Source organism: Scyliorhinus canicula, chromosome 19 (assembly GCF_902713615.1).
Source record: "Scyliorhinus canicula chromosome 19, sScyCan1.1, whole genome shotgun sequence".
In the NCBI taxonomy this organism is placed as follows: domain Eukaryota; kingdom Metazoa; phylum Chordata; class Chondrichthyes; order Carcharhiniformes; family Scyliorhinidae; genus Scyliorhinus; species Scyliorhinus canicula.
This window is the reverse complement of record NC_052164.1, coordinates 53392208-53417388: the sequence shown is the minus strand read 5'-3', so window position 1 is coordinate 53417388 and position 25181 is coordinate 53392208. Positions and strand designations below refer to the sequence as shown.

The 25181-nt window shown below is 47.4% G+C and overlaps 1 protein-coding gene across 2 annotated transcripts in view; it reads right to left on the bottom strand.

Annotated features, from left to right (window-relative positions):
- The window catches only part of rnf113a (ring finger protein 113A), a 32012-nt gene extending 10862 nt beyond the window's left edge, over nucleotides 1-21150 (bottom strand). Inside the window, exons 1-7 of one of the 2 annotated variants that reach the window (XM_038779531.1) lie at nucleotides 20988-21150; nucleotides 16649-16728; nucleotides 14295-14390; nucleotides 12861-12968; nucleotides 11622-11731; nucleotides 6753-6859; nucleotides 4989-5078 (exon numbers count right to left, since the gene is read on the bottom strand). In XM_038779531.1, the coding sequence (XP_038635459.1) occupies nucleotides 4989-5078; nucleotides 6753-6859; nucleotides 11622-11731; nucleotides 12861-12968; nucleotides 14295-14390; nucleotides 16649-16728; nucleotides 20988-21090 (694 nt within the window). In that variant the 5' untranslated portion in view covers nucleotides 21091-21150. The remainder of the gene's footprint in view (nucleotides 1-4988; nucleotides 5079-6752; nucleotides 6860-11621; nucleotides 11732-12860; nucleotides 12969-14294; nucleotides 14391-16648; nucleotides 16729-20987) is intronic. The other variant, XM_038779532.1, reaches the window with a different exon arrangement.
- Nucleotides 21151-25181: the final 4031 nt, after the last annotated feature.

The window sequence follows — 25181 nt, the reverse complement described above, 5'->3', positions numbered from 1 at the left end:
ACCCCAGAATACTGAAGGAGGCTAGAGAGGAAACTGCTGAGGCCTTGACAGAAATCTTTGGATTCTTTGGGGCATGGGAACCTGGATTGTAGTTTTGGGGTACGGGAGATTGAGAGTATAGAGGTCTGGAGCACAGATTTGACTTCGCAGGAGGGTGCCAGTGTTCAGGTAGGTGGTTTGAAGTGTGTCTACTTCAATGCCAGGAGCATACGAAATAAGGTAGGGGAACTGGCAGCATGGGTTGGTACCTGGGACTTCGATGTTGTGGCCATTTCAGAAACATGGATAGAGCAGGGACAGGAATGGTTGTTGCAGGTTCCGGGGTTTAGGTGTTTTAGTAAGCTCAGAGAAGGGGGCAAAAGAGGGGGAGGTGTGGCGCTGCTAGTCAAGGACAGTATTACAGTGGCGGAAAGGATGCTAGATGGGGACTCTTCTTCCGAGGTAGTATGGGCTGAGGTTCGAAACAGGAAAGGAGAGGTCACCCTGTTGGGAGTTTTCTATAGGCCACCTAATAGTTCTAGGGATGTAGAGGAAAGGATGGCGAAGATGATTTTGGAAAAGAGCGAAAGTAACAGGGTAGTTGTTATGGGAGACTTTAACTTTCCAAATATTGACTGGAAAAGATATAGTTCGAGTACATTAGATGGGTCGTTCTTTGTACAATGTGTGCAGGAGGGTTTCCTGACACAATATGTTGACAGGCCAACAAGAGGTGAGGCCACATTGGATTTGGTTTTGGGTAATGAACCAGGCCAGGTGTTAGATCTGGAGGTAGGTGAGCACTTTGGAAACAGTGACCACAATTCGGTGACCTTTACGTTAGTGATGGAAAGGGATAAGTATACCCCGCAGGGCAAGAGTTATAGCTGGGGGAAGGGCAATTATGATGCCATTAGACATGACTTAGGATGTGTAGGTTGGAGAAGTAGGCTGCAAGGGTTGGGCACACTGGATATGTGGAGCTTGTTCAAGGAACAGCTATTGCATGTTCTTGATAAGTACGTACCAGTCAGGCAGGGAGGAAGGGGTCGAGCGAGGGAACCGTGGTTTACCAAAGAAGTGGAATCTCTTCTTAAGAGGAAGAAGGAGGCCTATGTGAAGATGAGGCTTACAAGGAAGCGAGGAAGGATCTAAAGAGAGAGCTGAGACGAGCAAGGAGGGGACATGAGAAGTCTTTGGCAGGTAGGATCAAGGAAAACCCAAAAGCTTTCTATAGGTATGTCAGGAATAAAAGAATGACTAGGGTAAGAGTAGGGCCAGTCAAGGACAGTGGTGGGAAGTTGTGTGTGGAGGCTGAGGAGATAAGCGAGATACTAAATGAATACTTTTCGTCAGTATTCGCTCAAGAAAAAGATAATATTGTGGAGGAGAATGTTGAGACCCTGGCTATTAGAATAGATGGCATTGAGGTGCGTAGGGAAGAAGTGTTGGCAATTCTGGACACGGTGAAAATAGATAAGTCCCCGGGGCCTGATGGGATTTATCCTAGGATTCTCTGGGAAGCCAGGGAAGAGATTGCTGAGCCTTTGGCTTTGATTTTTAGGTCATCATTGGCTACAGGAATAGTGCCAGAGGACTGGAGGATAGCAAATGTGGTCCCTTTGTTCAAGAAGGGGAGTAGAGATAACCCCGGTAACTATAGGCCGGTGAGCCTAACGTCTGTGGTGGTTAAAGTCTTGGAGAGGATTATAAAAGATACGATTTATAATCATCTAGATAGGAATAATATGATTAGGGATAGTCAGCATGGTTTTGTGAAGGGTAGGTCATGCCTCACAAACCTTATCGAGTTCTTTGAGAAGGTGACTGAACAGGTAGACGAGGGTAGAGCAGTTGATGTGGTGTATATGGATTTCAGTAAAGCGTTTGATAAGGTTCCCCACGGTCGGCTATTGCAGAAAATACGGAGGCTGGGGATTGAGGGTGATTTAGAGATGTGGATCAGAAATTGGCTAGTTGAAAGAAGACAGAGAGTGGTAGTTGATGGGAAATGTTCAGAATGGAGTTCAGTTACGAGTGGCGTACCACAAGGATCTGTTCTGGGGCCGTTGCTGTTTGTCATTTTTATAAATGACCTAGAGGAGGGCGCAGAAGGATGGGTGAGTAAATTCGCAGACGACACTAAAGTCGGTGGAGTTGTAGACAGTGCGGAAGGATGTTGCAGGTTACAGAGGGACATAGATAAGCTGCAGAGCTGGGCTGAGAGGTGGCAAATGGAGCTTAATGTGGAGAAGTGTGAGGTGATTCACTTTGGAAAGAATAACAGGAATGCGGAATATTTGGCTAATGGTAAAATTCTTGGTAATGTGGATGAGCAGAGGGATCTCGGTGTCCATGTACATAGATCCCTGAAAGTTGCCACCCAGGTTGATAGGGTTGTGAAGAAGGCCTATGGTGTGTTGGCCTTTATTGGTAGAGGGATTGAGTTCCAGAGCCATGAGGTCATGTTGCAGTTGTACAAAACTCTAGTACGGCCGCATTTGGAGTATTGCGTACAGTTCTGGTCGCCTCATTATAGAAAGGACGTGGAAGCTTTGGAAAGGGTGCAGAGGAGATTTACCAGGATGTTGCCTGGTATGGAGGGAAAATCTTATGAGGAAAGGCTGATGGACTTGAGGTTGTTTTCGTTAGAGAGAAGAAGGTTAAGAGGTGACTTAATAGAGGCATACAAAATGATCAGAGGGTTAGATAGGGTGGACAGCGAGAGCCTTCTCCCGCGGATGGAGGTGGCTAGCACGAGGGGACATAGCCTTAAATTGAGGGGTGATATAGGACAGAGGTCAGAGGTGGGTTTTTTACGCAAAGAGTGGTGAGGCCGTGGAATGCCCTACCTGCAACAGTAGTGAACTCGCCATCATTGAGGGCATTTAAAAGTTTATTGGATAAGCATATGGATGATAAGGGCATAGTGTAGGTTAGATGGCCTTTAGTTTTTTTTTCCATGTCAGTGCAACATCGAGGGCCGAAGGGTCTGTACTGTGCTGTATCGTTCTATGTTCTATTCTCACTGTCTTCAGGTGATGCCCCAGAGGACTGGAGAATAGCCAATGTTGTTCCTTTGTTTAAGGTAGCAAGGATAATCTCGGGAACTACAGACCGGTGAGCCTTATGTCTGTGGTAGGGAAATTACTGGAGAGAATTTTTCGAGACAGGATCTACTCCCATTTGGAGCAAATGGACATATTTGCGAGAGGCAGCACGGTTTTGTGAAGAGGCGGTCGTGTCTCACTAACTTGATAAAGTTTTTCAAAGAGGTCACAAAAGATGATTGATGCAGGTAGGACAGTGGATGTTATCAATATGGACTTCAGTAAGGCCTTTGACAAGGTCCCTGACATGGCAGACTGGTACAAAATGTGAAGTCACATGGGATCAGGGGTGAGCTGGCAGGTGGATACACAACTGGCTAGGTCATAGAAGGCAGAGAGTAGCAATGGAAGGGTGCTTTTCTGATTGGAGGGCTGTGACTAGTGGTGTTCCGCAGGGATCACTGCTAGGACCTTTGCTGTTCGTAGTATATATAAATGATTTGGAGGAAAATCTAACTGGTCTGATTAGTAAGTTTGCAGACAACACAAAGGTTGGTGGAATCGCAGATAACGATGAGGACTGTCAAGAGGACACAGCAGGATTTAGATCGTTTGGAGACTTGGGCGGAGAGATGGCAGATGGAGTTTAATCCGGACAAATGTGAGGTAATGCATTTTGGAAATCTAATCCAGGTAGGGAAAATACAGTGAATGGTAGAACCCTCAAGAGGATTGACAGTCAGACAGATCTAGGTGTACAGGTCCACAGGTCACTGAAAGGGGCAACACAGGTGGAGAAGATAGTCAAGAAGTCATACGGCATGCTTGCCTTCATTGGCCGGGGCATTGAGTATAAGAATTGGCAAGTCATGTTGCAGTTGTATAGAAACTTAGTTAGGCCACACTTGGAGTATCGTGTTCAATTCTGGTCGCCACACTACCAGAAGGATGTGGAGGCTTTAGAGAGGGTGCAGAAGAGATTTACCAGGATGTTGCCTGGTATGGAGGGCATTAGCTATGAGGGCGGTTGAATAAACCCGGTTTGTACTCACTGGAACGACAGAGGTTCAGGGGCGACCTGGTAGAAGTCTACAAAATTAAGAGGGGCATAGACAGAGTGGATAGTCAGAGGCTTTTTCGCAGGGTTGAGGGGTCAAGTGCTAAGGGGCAAGGTGCGAGGGGCAAAGTTAAGAGGAGATGTGCGATGCAAGTTTTTTTTTTAACACAGAGGGTAGTGGGTGCCTGGAACTCGCTGCCGGAGGAGGTGGTAGAAACAGGACGATAGTGATGTTTCAGGGGCATCTTGACAAATACATGTTTGGACTGTGCGGGTTAGGTGGATTGGCCATGCTAAATTGCCCGTAGTGTCCTAAAAAGTAAGGTTAGGGGGGGGGGGGGTTGTTGGGTTACGGGTATAGGGTGGATACGTGGGTTTGAGTAGGGTGATCATTGCTCGGCACAACATCGAGGGCCAAAGGGCCTGTTCTGTGCTGTACTGTTCTATGTTCTAAATACATGAATAGGATGGGAATAGAGGGATACAGACCCAGGAAGTGTAGAAGATTTTAGTTTAGACGGGCAGTATGGTCGGCATAGGCTTGGAGGGCCGAAGGGCCTCTTCCTGTGCTGTACTTTTCTTTGTTGTTCGTTCTTGCCATTGTGCCTTTACCAGACATACACATGGGCACCTTTTCATCAATGCATTCTGACGAGTGGGACTGAAATGATGCAACTGTGGCCTTTGTTTCTATCAGCTGAAGTGGAAATTTCAAATTAATCATAAACTCCTAAACTTGGCAGAATAAGTGACTGAATGCATTGTAATGGCGTACTTCAATGCAAGTGGGTGATGCCAGTAGCTTAGCACTTGACACAATCTGTTCTTAAATCAGCCGCCTGTGATAACTCTCACTGCATTGGAGATTAGGATAACACTGAGCTTCCTGTTATGACACTCACCATTTAGACCATATCGACCTTCATCCAGCTCCCGTTCAATCTGCCAGCCGTGCTTGTAATCCGAACGGTCATGGAGAAACTTACAGCTGTCTATGAGAGAAAAGAAAAACCCTGTCAGCAAAATAATTCTGAGAGCTTATCTTTCTTAGCCAGTTTTCTCTCCGCACCGACCTCCTCAGAAGACAAACACGGGACACAACTGACAGAGTACCCGTCGTCGTCCAGTACTTTCCTGGGGCGGAGAAACTACGACATCTTCGCTGCCTTCAACACATTATCGATGAAGATGAACATCTTGCCAAGGTCATCCCCACACCCCCACTACTTGCTTTCAAACAACCGTGCAACCTCAATCAAACCATTGTTTGCAGCAAATTACCCAGCCTTCAGAACAGCGACCACGGCACCACACAACCCTGCAAGAGCAATCTCTGCAAGACATGCCAGATCATCGACATGGATACCACCATTACACGTGGAAACACCACCCACCAGGTACGCGGCGCATACTCGTGCAACTCGACCAATCAAGTCTACCTCATACCCTGCAGCAAAGGATGTCCTGAAGCGTGGTACATTGGCGAGACCATGCAGACACTGCGACAACGAATGAACGGGCATCGTGCAACAATCACCAGGCAGGAATGTTCCCTTCCAGACAGGGAACACTTCAGCAGTCGAGGGCATTCAGACTCTGATCTCCGGGTAAGCGTTCTCCAGGACACGCGACAACGCAGAATTGCTGAGCAAAAACTTATAGCTAAGTTCCGCACGCATGAGTGCGGCCTCAACCGAGATCTTGGATTCATGTTGCATTACATTAACCCCCCACCATCTGGCCAGGACTTGCAAAATCGTACCAACTGTCCTGGCTGAGACAATTCACACCTCTTTAACCTGGGATCACCCCCTATCTTTGCATCTGTAATGATTTGATTACCTGCAAATGCTCGCATTCCAAGCATTGTCTGGCATCTCTGACTTTGTCTATATAAATGTTTCTGGAACATACCTCTGCATTCACCTGAGGAAGGAGCAGTGCTCCGAAAGCTCGTGTTTCAAATCTGTTGGACTTTAACCTGGTGTTGTAAGACTTCTTACTGTGCTCACCCCAGTCCAACGCCGGCATCTCCACATCATTTCTTATTAATGGGGTAGGAGGCCAGGGACGCTTTCCTGCCCTCCCAATTTGTTGTCCAGTTTTCACAAAACCTCACTGGATCAAGCAGCTAAATGATGTGGCTACAGGAGCAGGTCAGAGGTTGGGAATTCTTTGCACCATCAAGCTGTATTGCCCCATTTGCAAAGGTTCCTTTGACAGCAGACTCCAAATTCACAATCGCTACAACTTAGGACAAGGACAGCAGATACCTGAGAATGCCATCACCGGGAAGCTCCCCTCAAAGCCACACACCATCTTGACTTGGAAATATATAATTTTTAACAGCACTGTGGGTGTGCCTACTACAGTGGTTCAAAAAGGTCACGTCCACCTCCTTCTCAAGGGAAATTAGGAATGGGCAACAAATGCTGACCTAGCCAGCAACAACCACATCCCGTGGAAGAATAAAAAAATTGACACTGCAGACAGCTGAGTCCATGTCAATATAAAAGCAGCTTGGCTCTAACCCTGGCAGAGCCCAACTACAGCAACCGAAAGACCACCCTGTTTACAGCAAGTTAATGGAGATCAGAACCCCATGCACAGAGGAGTTATGAACACTTGTGCTTACAACAAAATTCTCCCAAAAAGGATGAACTTGCCTCCAAAGCCACAGAAGCCGGTTTCTTTGTAATCTTTACAGATGTCAGGCTGGTAATCCCACCGCACAGTCGCCCGGAGATGTTCGGGGGCTCGGATAGGTCCTTTCCTGATAGACAAGAAACACTGTTTATACCGACAGTGACAGGCGTAAAGTCACAAACAACTATGACAGCCAATGAAGGAGGGACAGCAGGCGTGGCGGCCGGGTGGGAGGGTGAGGCATAGAAAGCTCCCACAATTTACATCAGCTTTTAAAGACTCCATTAAAAAAATACTGTCCTCCAGCCAAAGCTGAGGGACTGGGAACAGTGATGTGATTTATTATGATGGGACTGGAAGCAGTGATGTGATCTATTGCAAAGGACTGGGAGCAGCGATGTGATTCGCTGAGGAGGGACTGGGAGCAGAGATGTGATTCGCTGAGGAGGGACTGGGAGCAGCGATGTGATTCGCTGAGGAGGGACTGGGAGCAGCGATGTGATTCGCTGAGGAGGGACTGGGAGAAGCGATGTGATTCGCTGAGGAGGGACTGGGAGCAGCGATGTGATTCGCTGAGGAGGGACTGGGAGCAGCGATGTTATTCGCTGAGGAGGGACTGGGAGCAGCGATGTGAGTCATTGAAGAGGGACTGGGAGCAGCGATGTTATTCGCTGAGGAGGGACTGGGAGCAGCGATGTTATTCGCTGAGGAGGGACTGGGAGCAGCGATGTGATTTGCTGAGGAGGGACTGGGAGCAGCGATGTTATTCGCTGAGGAGGGACTGGGAGCAGCGATGTTATTTGCTGAGGAGGGACTGGGAGCAGCAATCTGATTCGCTGAGGGGGGACTGGGAGCAGTGATGAGATTCACTGAGGAGGGACTGGGAGCAGCAATGTTATTCCCTGAGGACGGACTGGGAGCAGAGATGTGATTCGCTGAGGACGGACTGGGAGCAGAGATTTGATTCGCTGGGGAGGGATTGGCAGCAGAGATGTGATTCGCTGAGGGGGGATTGGGCAACTGCTGCCCTGCAGCAGAGCTCTATGATCATAGATCATAGAAATTACAGTGTAGAAGGAGGCCATTCGGCCCATCGAGTCTGCACCGGCTCTTGGAAAGAGCACCCTACCCAGGTCCATACCCCCACCCTATCCCCATAACCCGGTAACCCACCCAACACTCAGGACAATTTTTGGACACTAAGGGCAATTTAGCATGGCCAATCCACCTAACCTGCACATCTTTGCACTGTGGGAGGAAACCGGAGCGACTGGAGGAAACCCACGCAGACACGGGGAGAACGTGCAGACTCCGCACAGACAGTGACCCAAATCGAACTAGGGACCCTAGAGCTGTGAAGCAATTGTGCTAACCACTGTGCTACCGTGCTGCCCACATGGATGGGAGATACTGAGGCACAGTTCACCATACTGTCCTGTAAACCATGTTTCTGAGCATGAATCAGATTGCAAGAACCGAATTAATTCCCACTGTTTATACTAAATATGAGATTGTCGCGGAGAAATCCTTAAGGAATTGAGCAGAAATTATCCCGAAACCTGTGAAAATGTGGAACTCAGTACATAAGGAAACGCTGAGGTGAATCAAATCGATATAGAATGATAGACATTACAGTGCAAAAGGAGGCCATTCGGCCCATCGAATCTGCACCAGTCTTTGTAAAGAACCCCCTACTTATTCACCTTATTCCCGTAACCTTTTGGATACTAAGGGGCAATCTAGCAAGGCCAATCTAGCCCGCACATCTTTGGACTGTGGGAGGAAACCGGAGCACCCTGAGGAAACCACGCAGTCAAGGGAAGAAAGTGCAAACTCCACACAGCTAGTCACCCGTGGCTGGAATTGAGCTCGGGTCCCTGGAGGTGTGAAGTAGCAGTGCCACCGTGCCGTCCATGTTTAAGGGGAAACTAGATGAACATAAAAGTGAGGTGGGAATAGAAAGATATACTGATGGGGTGAGATGAAGAGGAATGAGGCTCATGTGAAGCATAAACAACAAATTGGGCCTGTTGGTGTGAATGTCTCGGTGCTGCAGGCAGCCACTGGTGCCAATACAATAACTGATGTGCAACTCTTAACAGACCCACCCGGCACCCCGCCCCCTACAGGCCCACCCTGCACTCCATGGCGACAGTTCCTTCCACCCTGCACCCCACGCCCACAGTTCCACCCAGCACTCCACCCCGACAGTCCCATTCAGCACCCCACCCAGACAGTCCCACCCAGCACCCCACCCCGACAGTCCCACCCAGCACCCCACCCTGACAGTCCCATTCAGCACCCCACCCCGACAGTCCCATTCAGCACCCCACCCCGACAGTCCCATTCAGCACCCCACCCCGACAGTCCCATTCAGCACCCCACCCCGACAGTCCCACCCAGAACCCAACCCCGACAGTCCCATTCAGCACTCCATCCCTCTCTAGCATCATTTGTGCACCTCCGGTTGTGCAACACTGGATTTGAAGAGACCATGCGCAGTCTCAGTTCTCCCATCATTCCACACATCTCCAGATGGACAAGAGATACCTGGTCAGCCTCACAATCCCTGAATGTTTGAAAGAAAGTTTCCCAGAGTACTGTGCCAGGACATAATAGATTCTGGTTGCTCGTCTCTGTGGAGCTGGCTGATTTCCCCTCAGTCGGGTTGGTGGTGCAGGTCTATAGGGCCTGAGATAGACATGATCAGCTGGTTCTCCTGTTCCTCATCACCATCCAGATGGGCGCTGAAATGGGAGGGTTACAGGTGCTCACCAAGCGCATGTGTAAGCAACACGATTTCTGGGCTTGGTTGTTCCCCCCACCCCCTCCCCCAACCGTTTGGCTCCAACTCTCTCCCTGCCCCTCAGCTATCATTATAAAATCATGGAATCTCTGCAGTGCAAAAGGAGGCCATTCAGTCAACGAGTCTGCACTGACCCTTCGAAAGAGCACCTTACTTTAGGCACACACCGCAACCCCATTCCCATAACCCTACTGGAACTTTTGACACAAAGGAGGAATTTAGCATGGCTAATCCACCTGACCAGCACGTCTTTGGACTGTTAAAGAGGAAACCGGAGTACCCGGAGGAAACCCATGGAGACGCGCGGGGAACGTACAAACTCTATATAGGCACCGAAGGCCGGAATTGAACCCACGTCCGTGGCGCTGTGAGGCAGTAGTGCTAGCCACTGTACCACCCCCAGATCACGTCTCATGCTTCAAAACTTTAAAGAATACTCGCCCTGTTTTCCCAATCTATCTTAGCTTGACAGTCCCACCAACGCCAGAACAAGTCTGGTGAACCTTCGCTGCACTCCATGGCATTAATATCCTTTGAGGTAAGGGGACCAAAAATGCACTCCAGGTGAAGGCTAACCAAATTCCTATAGAATTTTTTTTTAAATTTAAAGTATCCAATTCTTTTTTTCCCAATTAAGGGACAATTTAGCCTGGCCAATTCACCTATCCTGCACATCTTTGGGTTGTGTGGGTGAGACCCACACAGACACAGGGAGGCTCCTATACAATTGAAGCCAGACCTCACTACTCCTGTACTCAAATCCTCTGGTAATAAAGGCTAACACTCCATTAGCTTTCCTAATAGTTTGCTGCACCGGCATGCTAGCCTTCAATGCATTATTGACAAGGGCCCAAAAGTCCCTTTGTATGCCTACACGTTCTAATTTCTTACCATTCAGGAAATGCTCTGCACATCTGTTCCTTCTACCAAAGTGGATAACCTCCCATCGTTCCACATTATATTCCATCTGCCATGTTCCTGCCCATTCAATAATTCTGTCCAAATCCTCGTGTAGCCATTTTACAGCTTCTGCACAACTCACATTCCCACTTAGTTTTGTATCATCTGCGAGCTTGCGAACATTACATTTGATTCCCATATCCAAATCATTGATATATTTTGTGAACAGCTGGGGCCCAAGGACTGATCCTTGCTAGCCAAGCCTGCCAACGCGAGGACAACCTGTTTATTTCTGCACTCTATTTTCTGCCTGATACCGATCCTCAATCCATGACAGTGTGTTCCTTCCTATCCCATGTGCCTCGACTTTGCTACGTAACTTCCTGTGGTGAACTTTATCAAAAGCTTTGTGAAAGTCCAAATATACTACGTCCACCGATTCTCCTTTATCAATTTTTTAGTAATATCATCAAAGAATCTCCAACAAAACTTATCAAACATGATTTCCCATTTGTAAATCCATGCTGACTGTGTCCAATCAGATCATTATTGTCCAAATGTTAATTTATCACATCCTTTCGAATAGGTTCCAACATTTTTCAACCACTGATACAAGGCTAACAGGTCTGTAAGTTCTCTGTGTTCTCTCTCCCTTCCTTCTTAAATAGTGGGGTGACATTTGCTACCATCCAATCTTCAAGAATCATTCCAGAATCTATAGACGTTTGGAAGAAGATCACAAATGCATCCACTATCACCCTCACATCCTTCCCTGGCTCAGCATTTACTCCAAAACGCCACAGTACTTCCAAATCCAGGTGAATCAAATAAAGATCTGATGGCACTATTTTGAAACAGAGCAGGGGAGTTCTACCCTGTATCCTGGCCAAGATTTACCCCCCAACCAACTTCACTAAAACAGATTATCTGGTCATAATTACCTTACTGTCTGTGGGGTCTTGTTGTGCAAACAGTGATGACACTTTCAGTACTTGACTTGCTGTAAAGGTTTTGAGGTTGCTCTGAAGTTGTGAAATATCAAATACAACGATCAAAATATAACTTTTCCTTTCCTTCTAACTGATCAGTCCCGGCCTCTGCCAAATACCAGTAGATGTGTGGAGAATCCCAGCTGAAGGATACAGGAGGGGCAGTGAGAGGAATTGCTGAATATTTCACTCACCTCACCATTCCAGAAGCTGCATTTGCCATGGATGTGTCCTTGGGTTTCACGTACTTTATGTAATTGTTGATACCCCGGTATATTTTCTCATCATCTTTCCCTTTCAGCTCCTGTTAGATAAACAGAGGATATTTAAGGGCCTTTTGTTGTCCCTCCACTGGACGTTGAGCAGCCTGCCATGATGACAGTGCAAGCTGGTAAAGGTTCAAAAACTTGCAAAAATCGTGATTTAATAAGTTTAAGGTTGGGACTTATTTTAAGTTATTTATCTTGTGTTTCTTTTGTGCATCTTTAATTCCCTGTGTCTTCACCACCTGTCTTGTGCTAACAAGTTCAGTCTGTGTCAGTGCCTGATTCTTCTGTGTTCATGCTCTCTCTCGCTTCTGCTACTATGCACCTATATATCCCAGTGTAAACTGTCCATTATGCCCCAGTGTCACTCTTTTTCTTCCCCTAGTGTGTATGGCTGACTACTTCTCACAACTCTAACCGTCCCAGTGTGTACAGCAGTGTCACGATCTCTCCCAGTCCCAGTGGGTACACCAGTGTCCCGATCTCTCCTCGTCTAAGAGTGTACACAAGTGTCCCAATCTCTCCCTATCTCAGTGTATATCAATGTCATGATCTCTCCCAGTCCCAGCGTGTACACTAGTGTCCCGATCTCTCCCTATCTCAGTGTATATCAGCGTCTCGATCTATCCCTGTCCCAGTGTGCATCAGTGTCCCGATATCTCCCTATGTCAGTGTGTATATCAGTGTCTCGATCTCTCCCAGTCCCAGTGTGTACACCAATGTCCCGATCTCTCCCTATCTCAGTGTATATCAGTGTTTCGATCTCTCCCTGTCCCAGTGTGTATCAGTATCCCGATCTCTCCCTATGTGAGTGTGTATATCAGTGTCTCGAACTCTCCCAGTCCCAGTGCGTACACCATTGTCCCGATCTCTGCCTAGGTCAGTGTGTACACCAATGTCCCGCTCTCGCCCTGTCTCAGTGTATATCAGTGTCTCGATCTCTCCGTTTACCAGTGTGCATTAGTGTCTCAATCTCCCTATGTGAGCATGTATATCAGTGTCTCAATCTCTCCCAGTCCCAGTGTGTACACCAATATTCTGATCTCTCCCTGTCCCAGTTGGTACACCAGTGTCTCGATCTCTCCCCATCCCAGTGTGGATATCAGTGTCTCGATCTCTCCGTATCCCATTGAGTACACCAATGTCTCAATCCCGCTCTCCTCTCACCTCTTGGATTTTCTGACTTCGTTCAAAGATCGCCTGCATGTCTTTATCTTTCTCAGTGTCCAGTTGATACACGGCTGTTGCTCCCATGTCCTCTGGGCCGACAGGTTTCTGTGAAGCACAGATGGATCTTAGCTGAAAACATCACTTCCAACATAGCCATTTCACAACAAAACACCAAACACCTCGCGCATTTGTCTTTCAGTCTCTCATTTCTCCATCCCACCTTCTTCACAATTGCACCATCCATAAACAATCCCTCTCCTGAAGGAAGTGTCTTATGTTAGCGTGGGGTCCACTGTCATCCCTGATATCTCAGGCTTGGGGATATTGAGGGATGGAGGGAGGGTATCTTCAATGGACAGTTAAATGTCTGAAAAATACTTTCCTGGAGGGAAAGCAGATTGTCCAGCTGACAGAACAACACTAGTACTAGTCTCCTCCAGATGGTGAACAGAGGTGGCAGCTCAGTCAATGTCTTCACTTTTAGCTGAGACACACTGCCTTTGTCTAAATATTTTTACTTTATTATTTTGTCGGATGAGAATGTTGTTGGCAAGGCCACCCCAAATGCCCTTGAATTGAGTGGCTTGCTGGGCCATTTCAGAGGGCAGTTAAGTGTCGCTGCTGTGAGTCTGGAGTCACATGTAGGTTAGACTGGGTAAGAATGGCAGATTTCCTCCCTAAAGGATATTAGTGAACCAGATCAGTTTTTACAACAATCGAGAATTTTGGAAACACAGGTACCCCTACCCTGTCTAGGCTGGTTGGGAAGACCCCTCCCCTACTGGGGCAGGGGTAAAATTCAGCACCTGAGTGAGGAAACAAAGACATCCTTCACTGTCTCGTAGAAACACAGAGAACCCACTCCCCATCTCCTGTGGGGACAGAGACCCAGGGAATGAACCCCCATCTCTGTGGGGCAGAGACTGCTCCCCTAAGTTTTTTTTTACACAAAAGGTCGTGGGTGTCTGGAACTCGCTGCCGAAGGAGGTGGTGGAAGCAGGGACGATAGTGATGTTTGAGGGACATCTTGACAAATAAATGAATAGGATGGGAATAGAGGGATATGGACTCCGGAAGTGTAGAAGATTTTAGTTTAGACGGGCGCAGGCTTGGAGGGCCGAAGGGCCTGTTCCTGTGCTGTACCTTTCTTGTTCTTTGTACCCTGAAGCGACAGGGACGGGACCCACCCTCCTGTCCCTACAGAGATTAAGACTGAAACTCCCCACTCCCTTGATGAACAGAAACCGGACCCCCCCTTCACCCCCAAACCCATCCCTATGTGGACAGAGATCAGACCCTCCTGGTCTGCTTGCGGAGACAGAGGTTGGACCTCCACTTCGCCCTGTGGGATACAGTGTGTGATTGATAGGCTTTGGTACAATGGGCCTCCGGTGTCGTGTGTGATGTTTCAAATTGGATCCTGCTCCTTACCGCTGATCTGGTGGATTTGTAGGAGACGGTGATTTTTTTGGCTTCCTCACTGTCACTGTCACTGTCCTGCTCTCTCGATCCTGCCGGTTTCGCAGTCTGGAAATGATCAGATAAACAATCAGAAAACAGCTTCCGTCTGAAAATCACACAGGACAAACTGTTCACCAATATCACAGAGCAATGACTGTGCCAGGAACTGACCATTACTCTCCTCAGTCAGTGCTGCAGGGCACCAGCGCTCAAGTGCCTCGTGCAAGCAGCTGCTCCTCACGTTAAAGCTTGACAGTGAGTGCTGGCAAACTATTCAACCACAGGTGGAATCAAAACCTTGCTACAATCAGCACAGACCCAAGAACTGCTAAAAGTTCCCCGGGACTCCAGCACCTGAACCTGTGGCTGGTCAGGAGGCAAGCCACCAGTAGCAGTTTCCAACAAGTATAGAAAGCAATGTTCAAGGGGATTGTGGGTACACAAATCTTTGAATGTTGTAAGACACCTTGAGAAATTTGTGAAAAAGCATCCAGAATCCTTGACATCATAGAGCAATAAAGGACATTTTGCTAACTGGCTGTCCCAGCTGGAGAACCTCAAGGCCTGGGATAGGGCTCAGACATTTAGAACATAGAACAGTACAGCACAGAACAGGCCCTTCGGCCCTCGATGTTGTGCCGAGCCATGATGACCCTACTCAAACCCACGTATCCACCCTATACCCGTAACCCAGCAACCCCCCCCTTAACCTTACTTTTTTAGGACACTACGGGAAATTTAGCATGGCCAATCCACCTAACCCGCACATCTTTGGACTGTGGGAGGAAATCGGAGCACCCGGAGGAAACCCACGCACACACGGGGAGGACGTGCAGACTCCGCACAGACAGTGACATTTGTTGAATGGTACAGGGGGTGAGGGTTTTGAATTATTTGGAAATGCTTGAGAAGCTGGAGTTGTTCTTAGAGTGCTGAATGATAAAGAAAAATGTAACTGACGCGTTCAAATGAAGGGTTCTCATAGGGTAATTCAGGGAAGATGATGTGGGACTGGTAATACAGGAGTCCAGGCCAATGTTCTGGGGACAGTTGTTGTGATCCGTAATACACTGCCTGAAAGGACAGTGGAAGCACATTCAATCCTACCAAGGAAACTGGTGGAATTTAAATTCAATTCAATTGAAAGCTAATGACCGGGAAATATCGAGCCTCAGGAAGGTTGGTGACCAGTGACAGATTTTAGGTAACTGGCAAAAGAAGAAAGAGAGATATAGAGTCACAGAGAAAATGTCCTTTGGCCCATCACATGTATGCCGGTCAAAAACAACCACCTAACTGTTCTAATCCCATTTTCCAGCATTTGGCCCATCACTTTGTATAATCTGGGATCGCAAGTGCTCATCTGAATACTTCTTAAATGTTATGAAGGTCTCTGCCTCCACCATCCTTTCACACAGCGAGTTCCAGACTCCCACCACCTCCAGGTGAAAAATATTTTCCTCACTAAACCCCCTCTAAACCTCCTGCCCCTTATCTTAAATCTATGCCCCCTAGTCATTGATCCCTCCACCAAGGGGAAAAGTTTCTTCCTGTCTACACTATCTCTGCCCCTCATAATTTTATATATCTTAATCATGTCCCGCCTCGGTCTTCTCTGCTCTAATAAACAGCCCCAGTCTCCAATCTCTCTTCATAACTAAACTTTTCAGCCCAACATCCTGGTAGATCTCCTCTGCACCCCTTCCAGTGCTATCACATCCCTACTAGAATGTGGATTACAGAACTGTTCACAATGAGGTTCATTGTGAGAGTTGTTGTGATCCGTAATACACTGCCTGAAAGGACAGTGGAAGCACATTCAAAAGGTATTTTCAAATTGGATGTGTATTTGATAACATTGAAAACACAAATAGTTATAGAATAAATAAAGAGAAACTGTTTCCAGTGGCTGAAGTCAATAACTAGAGAGCACGGATTGAAAGTGACTAGAAAAAGAACCAGAAGGAGGAGTGATTATAGGCACTGACTGGTTAGAATTCTGAATGCATTGCCCTAAAGAGATTCCAAAGTAAGTTTTGAAAGGAAATTGGATAAATATCTGAGGAGAAATTATCGGGATTTGGGGAAAGAATAACGGGTTTGCATTTTGAAAGAGCTGGAACAGTCACATCGTGCCTGTACTGGTCCATGAGATATACGCAATGAAAACATTTACATGGAGGTGGGGAACAGTGAGGCAAACAGAATCACTTTTCAATGGAGCGGGCACAAGCACAATGAGGCAAATTCCCTCCCGTTGTGCTGTTTGGTTGCAAGATTGCACAATTTTAAACCACAGTTTGGCCATTTACTACCTCACCCACCTTCTGTATCATGGGGTTTGACACGGTTGTTTTCTTTTCTCTCCGCACTGCAGTGTTCCCATCATCGTCTCCACTGCTGTCTGTGCAGCAGAAGGGAAAACGCAGTAAGTATAGAGATACTGTCTGTGAGAGGTGCTCCGAGTCCCTCTATTATAGTAACAGATTAGTAAGAGAACATCTCACAATGGGAAACTTTACAAAATGATACTGCCATCCTTTATCCTGACAGTCTCAGGAACAAGAATGTTTCAGCCCAGAGGAAAATGTCTCCAGCCTCTGACCATACCGAGCTGTTTTACAGACATATATTAAGAGAATTTACATTTATATATTGCTTTTCATACCCTCACATGTTCCAAAATGCTTTACAGTACTTTTAAGTGCAGTGACTATTGTAATGTAAGAACAGGAGGCCATTAAGCTCTTTGAACATGTTTGAATGTTCAAGCAGATCTTTGCTTATCTGACCCCTGACTCCATTGACTCAACTTTTCTCCATTTCCCTCCGTACACTTTCTCAACACAATTCGATTGATTGCAGACTTAGAAACTTCAACTGACAGCCACTATCCACAGGTTTGGGAGGGAGAAAGCTTGTTTTGAACAAAACGTTTTATAGTACTGGGGAAAATAGTAGCTATATTATTGGGATAGCTTTCACCTGAACCCCACTGGGTCAGTGTACTGGCAAATTGAATAACCAGGGCTGCAGGAAGGACTTTTATCTAGTGGAGGATTTACCTGAGGGAGGGGAAATTTGGAAAATTAAAGAGAAAGGGCAAGGCAATGGTGCAGGGTAGATATTACAGGTAATGTTAACAGGAAGGGCACAGCATACAAATGTGAGTGTACCAGCACATATGATCAGAGTACAGAAGGCATTGTCAAACTCGGGGGCACGACCCGTGGGTGGGTCGCGGAGCCGTCTGTCGCGGCACTCCCGATCGCACAAATCCGTGCGCAACAGCCGACTTTTAACTATGCCGGCTGCTAGCGGCCTTCAAAATGGCCACGAACATATTAAAAAAAAAATCAGCCGCACTGCGCATGTGTGCCCGATCATCGGCGCACGCTGGTCGACCTTCGCGGCCCACACCAGCCGACCTGCGCTACCCACCATTTTCTCTTACCTTGTTTGTTGCTGACAGAAATGGAGGCAATGGGTCCCTTTGGCTCCAATGGTGCCTCTGGCCCCCGAACTTGTAAAAAAAAAGGTTGCGACCACATCAAAAAAAATGCGGCCGCACTGCGCATGCGTGCCCGATCATCGGTGATGCGCAAGGTCGGCTGGCATGGGCTGCAAAGGTCGGCCGGTGTGGGGCCGCAAAGGTCGGACGGTGTGGGGCCGCGAAGGTCGGCCGGTGTGGGTCGCAAAGGTCGGCCGGATTGGGTCCTGAAGGTTGGCCGGTTAGTAAAAATGGGTCCCCGGAAATAAAAGTTTGAAAAACACGAGAATGGTTAAAAGGCAAAATTAAAGGCTCTTTATCTGAATGCACACAGCATTTATAACAAGATGGATGAATTGATAGCACAAATAGAAATAACTGAATGTGATATGTTAGCCATTGCAGAGACATTGTTACAAAGTGACCATCACTGGGACATGAATTGACATTATGGAAGGACAGGAAGGAAAGGAAAATGAGGTGGGGTAGCTCTGTTAAAAAGGAGATCATCTGCACAGTAGTGAGAAATCATCTTGGATGAAGATGTAGAATCAGTTTCAGTGGAGAAAAGAAATAGCAAAGTAAAGTCACTGTGGGAGTAGGTTATAGTAGGTTATTGTCACTTAAAGTAGTGACAATAGAGGACAAAACAAGTATAAAACAAGAAATATTGGCAGCTAGTTAGAAAGGTGTAGCAATAATCATGGAAAATTTTAACTTTCATATAGATTGGACAAATCAAATTAGCCTGAAGGAGGAATTCATTAAGAGTTTATTTGGAATAGTTTCTGACAACAGTATATTCTGGGACCAACAAGGGAACAGGTTGCTTTAGACCTAGCAACTGTAATGAGACAGAAATAATTAAACGGTCCTCCAGGTGAGTGCACAACATGCAGGAATTTCACATTCAGTTTGAAGGGAGAAATCTGGGTCTGAAATTAGTGTCTAAAATGGACTGGATAAAATAGGTTAAAAGGTAAGACAATAGAAAAGCAGTGGGAGACATGGAAGGAAATATTTAATATCTCTCAACAAAGATATATTCCATTAAGCAAGAAAAGAGCATGCAACGTCCACGGCTAACTAAGGAAGTTAGGGATAATCGCAAATTGAAACAAGACATACAATGCTTCAAAGATTAATGGTAGGCCTGAAGATTGCTGGTCTCAGATTTTCTGAAAGGATGACAAAAAACGAGGGAAAAATTGGAGTACGAGTGAAAACTAGCAAGAAATCTAAAAACAGAAAGCAAAGTTTCTGCAAGTGTAAAAAAGGAAAAGAGTAGCTAAAGCGAGTATTGGTCCCTTAGAGTGAGACTGGGGAATAAATAATAAGAAATAAGGAAATGGTAGAGACCTGAAACAAGTATTTTGTATTTGTCTTCACAGTAGAAGACACAAATGTCACCTCAAAAATAGTAGAAAACCAAGAGGCGAAGGGAGAGACGAACCCATGACTACTGGAGAAAATGTACTTGGGAATGGAAGGGGAGACCAAATGGTCCTCTGGACCTCATGACCTGCATCTTAGGGTCTTAGAAAAATTGTGGCAAAGATAGTAGGTACATTGGTTACAATCTTCCAAAATCCCATGGATTCTGGAAATGTAACACCTCCATTCAGAAAAGGAGGCAGGAAGCGGAAAAATATAGTCCAGTTCATCCAACATCTGACATTGGGAAACTGATAGAATCCATCATTAAAGAGGTAATAGCAGGATATTTAGAAAATCATAATACAACCAGACAGAGTCAGCATGGTTTTGTGAAAGGGAAATCATGTTTGCCTAATTTATTCAAGTTCTTTGAGGATGTAACAAGCAGGGTGGATAAAGGAAGCCAGAAGATGTGGCATTTAGATTTCCAAAAGGAATTTGATAAGGTGCCCCATAAAGGTGACTGCAAAAGTTAAGAACTCATGGTTTTGGGGTGATATATTAGCATGGATAGAAGATTGGCTAACTAACAGGAAACAGAGAGTTGGGATAAATGGGTCGTTTTCAGGTTGGCAAACTGTGAGACAGGGATCAGTGCTAGGGCCTTAACTACTTACAATTTATATTAATGACTTGGATAAAGGGACCAACTGTAACGTCGCCAAATTTGTCATTGATGCAAAATAGGTAACAAAACAAGTTTTGATGAGGATACAGAATTTGCAAATGTATATAGGTCAGTTAAATGAGTGGACACAAACTTGGCAGTTGGGTTATCATTTTAAGACGATGTCACTTTGTTCTTAATGCGTTTACCAAAAGGAAATTGTTGTAATATATATGGACCTACATACGCTTCCTGAATTGCAATATGCAGACAAACAAACCTGGGGGCAGTCAATCTGATTCAAAGTGCTCACTCCCAGAGTTGTCCTTTGAACTGTTGCCCTCCACTTGCATAGGACGAAAGGTAGTGCTTACCACCTCAAAATTATTCTTGGCAAACAGCAAGGACAGAGACATCACCTGTTAGAAGCATGGGTTCCTCCTTTCCCAACCCTCACAGAGCCCAAGATACACGAGAATGGAATTTTGCCAACTTTTGCAGGGATTTGGGCCACAAGTAACTCAGATGAGGTTCCATTTAGCCAGAGTGTTGCCTGGCTGATCTTGAGGGAAAGTTGAATCCTGGCCCCTTCAGCACCAATCAGTGTCCAGTCAAGGATGGCAAAAAATTATGTTGAGCATTTTGTATGTAACCAACTACTTCAAATTAAAGAACAAACTATTCTCCAGCGGAATAATTAAGGACTGGAGAAACTGCATTATATACCAGTGTCAGCCAACATTAGTATCTGCATCCTGACACATTGTGGTTTAGTTTATTTTCCACTTTGTGACGAGAAGTTCACCCCCACCCCCCGAAATTGACAGATCAGATTATTGGTCATCACCAGTGTTTTTTTGTGGGATCTTGCTGTGCACGGCTTGACTGCCAAGTTTCCAGCAGTGAGGCCGCTCTCGCCGGTGCTGTGAGCGGGAGGCGCTCTGTAAATGCAAAGCTCTGAGAGTGTTGCTCAAAAGGTGATTTAGAAACCAAGTGATTGTTGTGGCGTCGGGAGGTGGGTAAAAACCTGGGGAGGAACAGCTTCAACAACCCGCTCGGCGGGAACTTCGTCCCAGCTTAACCCCGAGTGGCGACACCCCGGCTCCCGCTGGATCCCTCCTCCCGGTACCTTTGTCGCTGCCGCTCGCTCTCCGCTTCCTTCCTTTAAATTTCCTGCTGGATTTTTTAAAGAGGAAAGTACAAACCGGAGCAGCCTCCCCGGGCTCCGCCATCTTAACAACAATACAGTATGGGCGGCAAGAGGAGCCATCGCGACCTCCAGCAAACAGCGGCCCCCAGCGGCCCGGAGTCACACCCCAAACAGCGACGCCTGGCGGCCCGGAGTAACACCGCAAACAGCGACCCCCGGTGGCCCGGAGTAACACCCCAAACAGCGACCCCGGCGGCCCGGAGTCACATCCTAAACAGCGACCCCCAGCGGCCCGGAGCCACACCCCAAACAGAACCCAAGGTGGCCCGGAGCCACACCCCAAACAGAACCCAAGGTGGCCCGGAGTCACACCCCAAACAGCGACCCTCGGCGGCCCGGAGTCACACCCCAAACATCGACTCCCAGCGGCCCGGAGCCACACCCCAAACAGCAACCCAAGGTGGCCTGGAGTCACACCCCAAACAATGACCTCCGGTGGCCCGCCGTCACACCCCAAACAGCGACCCCCAGTGGCCCGGAGTCACACCCCAAACAACGACCCCCGGTGGCCCGGAGTCACACCCCAAACAGCGACGCCCGGCGGCCCGGAGTCACACCCCAAACAGCGACCCCCAGTGGCCCGGAGTCACACCCAAACAGCGACGCCCGGCGGCCTGGAGTCACACCCCAAACAGCGACGCCCGGCGGCCCGGAGTCACACCCCAAACAGCGACCCACAGGGGCCCGGAGTCACACCCCAAACAGCGACGCCCGGCGGCCCGGATACACATCGCAAAGCACCGCGTTAATGTTCCTAATATTCTAATGATCCGAATAACAATGTTCTCAATGCTCAAATGTTCCCACTACCTTAATGTTCCCAATATCCTAATATTCCCAATATCCCAATGTTCACAATATCCTAATGTTCGTAATAACCTAAGGTTCCCAATAATCTACTCTTCCCAATACTCTAACGATCCAAGTTTCCTAATATTCCCAATACTCTAATACCTGCAGACTCCAAATAGCCCCATAATGTTCGCGTGCTCTGATACAGTGTTTTTCAAGCTTGTTTTTCCCAGGACTCACTTTTGGCAACTGGCCAACCTTCGCGACCCACGCTTGCCAATCTTCATGACACATGCTGACCGACCGTCGCGACTCATGCCAAGTTCACTTACCTTTTAATGCGAAAGGGGAGTTGTCCTCACGAACTCACCTGAATCCGGTTCAAAGGAGCAGAGGGCAATGCGGATATCAAGGGCAAACTTCAAACAGTTCAGCCAGTTTCCGGACAGGTGGTTGAAGTTTCAGTCGGTGATTACTTTGGGAATAGCGATCACAATTCCGTAAGTTTTAGAATACTCATGGACAAAGACAAGAGTGGTCCTAAAGGAAGAGTGCTAAATTGGGGAAAGGTCAAGTATAACAAAATTCGGCAGGAGCTAGGAAATGTGGATTGGGAGCAGCTGTTTAAGGGTAAATCCACATTTGAAATGTGGGAATCTTTTAAGGAAAGGTTGATTAGAGTGCAGGACAAACATGTCCCTGTGAAAATGAGGGATATAAATGGTACGATTAGGGAACCATAGATGACGGGTGGAATTGTGAGACTAGCTAAAATGAAAAAGGAAGCATACAGAAGATCTAGGCAACTTAAAACTTATGAAGCTTTGGAGGAATATCGGGAATGTAGGACAAATCTCAAACGCGCAATAAAGAGGGCTAAAAGGGGTCATGAAATATCTTTGGCGAACAGAGTTAAGGAAAATCCCAAAGCCTTTTATTCGTATATGAGGAGCAAGAGGGTAACTAGAGAAAGTATTGGCCCACTCAAAGAGGGAATTTATGCGTGGAGTCAGAGGAAATGGGTGAGATTCTTAATGAGTACTTTGCATCGGTATTCACCAAGGAGAGGGACATGACGGATGTTGAGGCTAGGGATGGATGTTTAAATACTCTAGGTCAAGTCGGCATAAGGGGGAAGTTTTGGGTATTCTAAAAGGCATTAAGGTGGACAAGTCCCTAGGTCAGGATGGGATCTATCCCAGGTTACTGAGGGAAGTGAGGGATGAAATAGCTGGGGCCTTAACAGATATCTTTGCAGCATCCTTGAACATGGGTGAGGTCCCGGAGGACTGGAGAATTGCTAATGTTGTCCCTTTGTTTAAGAAGGGTAGCAGGGATAATCCAGGGAACTAGAGCAGTGAGCTTGACGTCAGTGGCAGGCAAACTGTCGGAGAAGATACTGAGGGATAGGATCTATTCACATTTGGCAGAAAATAGACTTATCAGTGATAGGCAGTATGGTTTTGTGCAGGGAAGGTCATGTCTTACAAACCTTTTTGTTATAAATGTTTTTTTTATTGAGTTTTCATATTTTATATATGACAAATTACAAGTTATTAGAGAGAGAGAAAAAAAAAAAAGGAAAACACAAAAATTTAGCATGAATATTTACAGGTAAGCATCTTCATAACAATAATTGTGGCCGCCCCCTTTAGCCAGCATACATATTTTACATTCCCCAATATGGCCGAGGCACATGTTTATAGGCATTTATTTATGGTTTGGTTTTGGGCCTTGGCTTGCCATCAAACCCCCATACCGAGCCCGTAGCCCCCCCCCCCCCCCCCCCCTCCCCCCGGCTACCTTCCCCCGATTCCCGTCCATTTTCCCCTGGTTCTTGGCCACCCGACTATTCTTCCTCATGTACGTTGGCCACAAACAGGTCCCGGAACAGTTGCATGAATGGCTCCCACGTTCTGTGGAAGCCGTCGTCCGACCCTCGGATGGCGAATTTGATTTTCTCCATTTGGAGAGATTCCGAGAGGTCGGACAGCCAGTCTGCAGCTTTGGGTGGTGCTGCTGACCGCCAGCCAAACAGGATTCTACGGCGGGCAATCAGGGAGGCAAAGGCAAGGGCGTCCGCCCTCCTCCCCAGGAATAGATCTGGCTGGTCTGAAACCCCGAAGACCGCCACTATCGGGCATGGCTCCACCCTCACCCCCACCACTTTGGACATAGCCTCGAAGAAGGCTGTCCAGTACTCCACAAGTCTGGGGCAAGACCAGAACATGTGGGCGTGGTTGGCCGGGCCTCTTTGGCACCGCTCACATTTGTCCTCCACCTCCGGGAAGAACCTACTCATACGGTTTCTCGTTAAGTGGGCTCTATGTACCACTTTTAGTTGCGTCAGGCTGAGCCTTGCGCACGTGGAGGTGGAGTTGACCCTATGCAGTGCTTCGCTCCAGAGTCCCCACCCTATCTCCATCCCCAGGTCGTCCTCCCATTTCCTTCTTGTTGCGTCCAGTACGGTGTCGTCCCTATCTACCAGTCGGTCATACATGTCACTACAGTTCCCTTTCTCTAGGATACTTGCGTCCAGTAGGTCTTCCAGTAGTGTCTGTCGTGGCGGTTGTGGGTACGTCCTTGTCTCCTTTCGTAGGAAGTTTTTGAGCTGCAGGTACCGTAGCTCGTTCCCCCCAGCTAGCTGAAATTTCTCTGTCAGTTCGTCCAGTGTTGCGATCCTGTCGTCCGTGTATAGGTCCCTGACTGTCAGTGTCCCCCCGTCCTGCCTCCACCTTTTGAAGGTGGCGTCAGTCAGTGCTGGTTTGAACCTATGGTTGTTGCAGATGGGAGCCTTGTCCGACATTTTGTACAGGCCAAATTGCTGCCGCAGTTGGTTCCAGGATTGGAGGGTGGCTGTCACCACTGGGCTGGTGGAGTGTTTTTTGGGTGGGGATGGGAGTGCTGCCGTGGCGAGGGCCCGGAGGGAGGTTCCCATGCAGGAGGCCTCCTCCGCACGCACCCACTCGGCTTCTGGCTCCTGGATCCATCCCCTTACTCGCTCGGCTGTTGCCGCCCAGTGGTAGAATTGTAGATTCGGGAGGGCTAGCCCCCCCCCTGGATTTTGTTTTTTGTATGACTTTCTTTGGGATCCTAGCATTTTTACCCCCCCATACGAACGCCATGATATGTTTGTCCAGCGCTTTGAAAAAGGCCTTGGGGATGTAGATCGGAATGGATCTAAACAGGAAAAGGAACCTGGGCAGTACGTTCATTTTGATCGTCTGGACTCTCCCCGCGAGGGAGAGCGGGAGTGTGTTCCATCTTTGCAGGTCCTTTTTAACTTCCTCCGTCAGGCTGGTGAGGTTCCATTTGTGGATC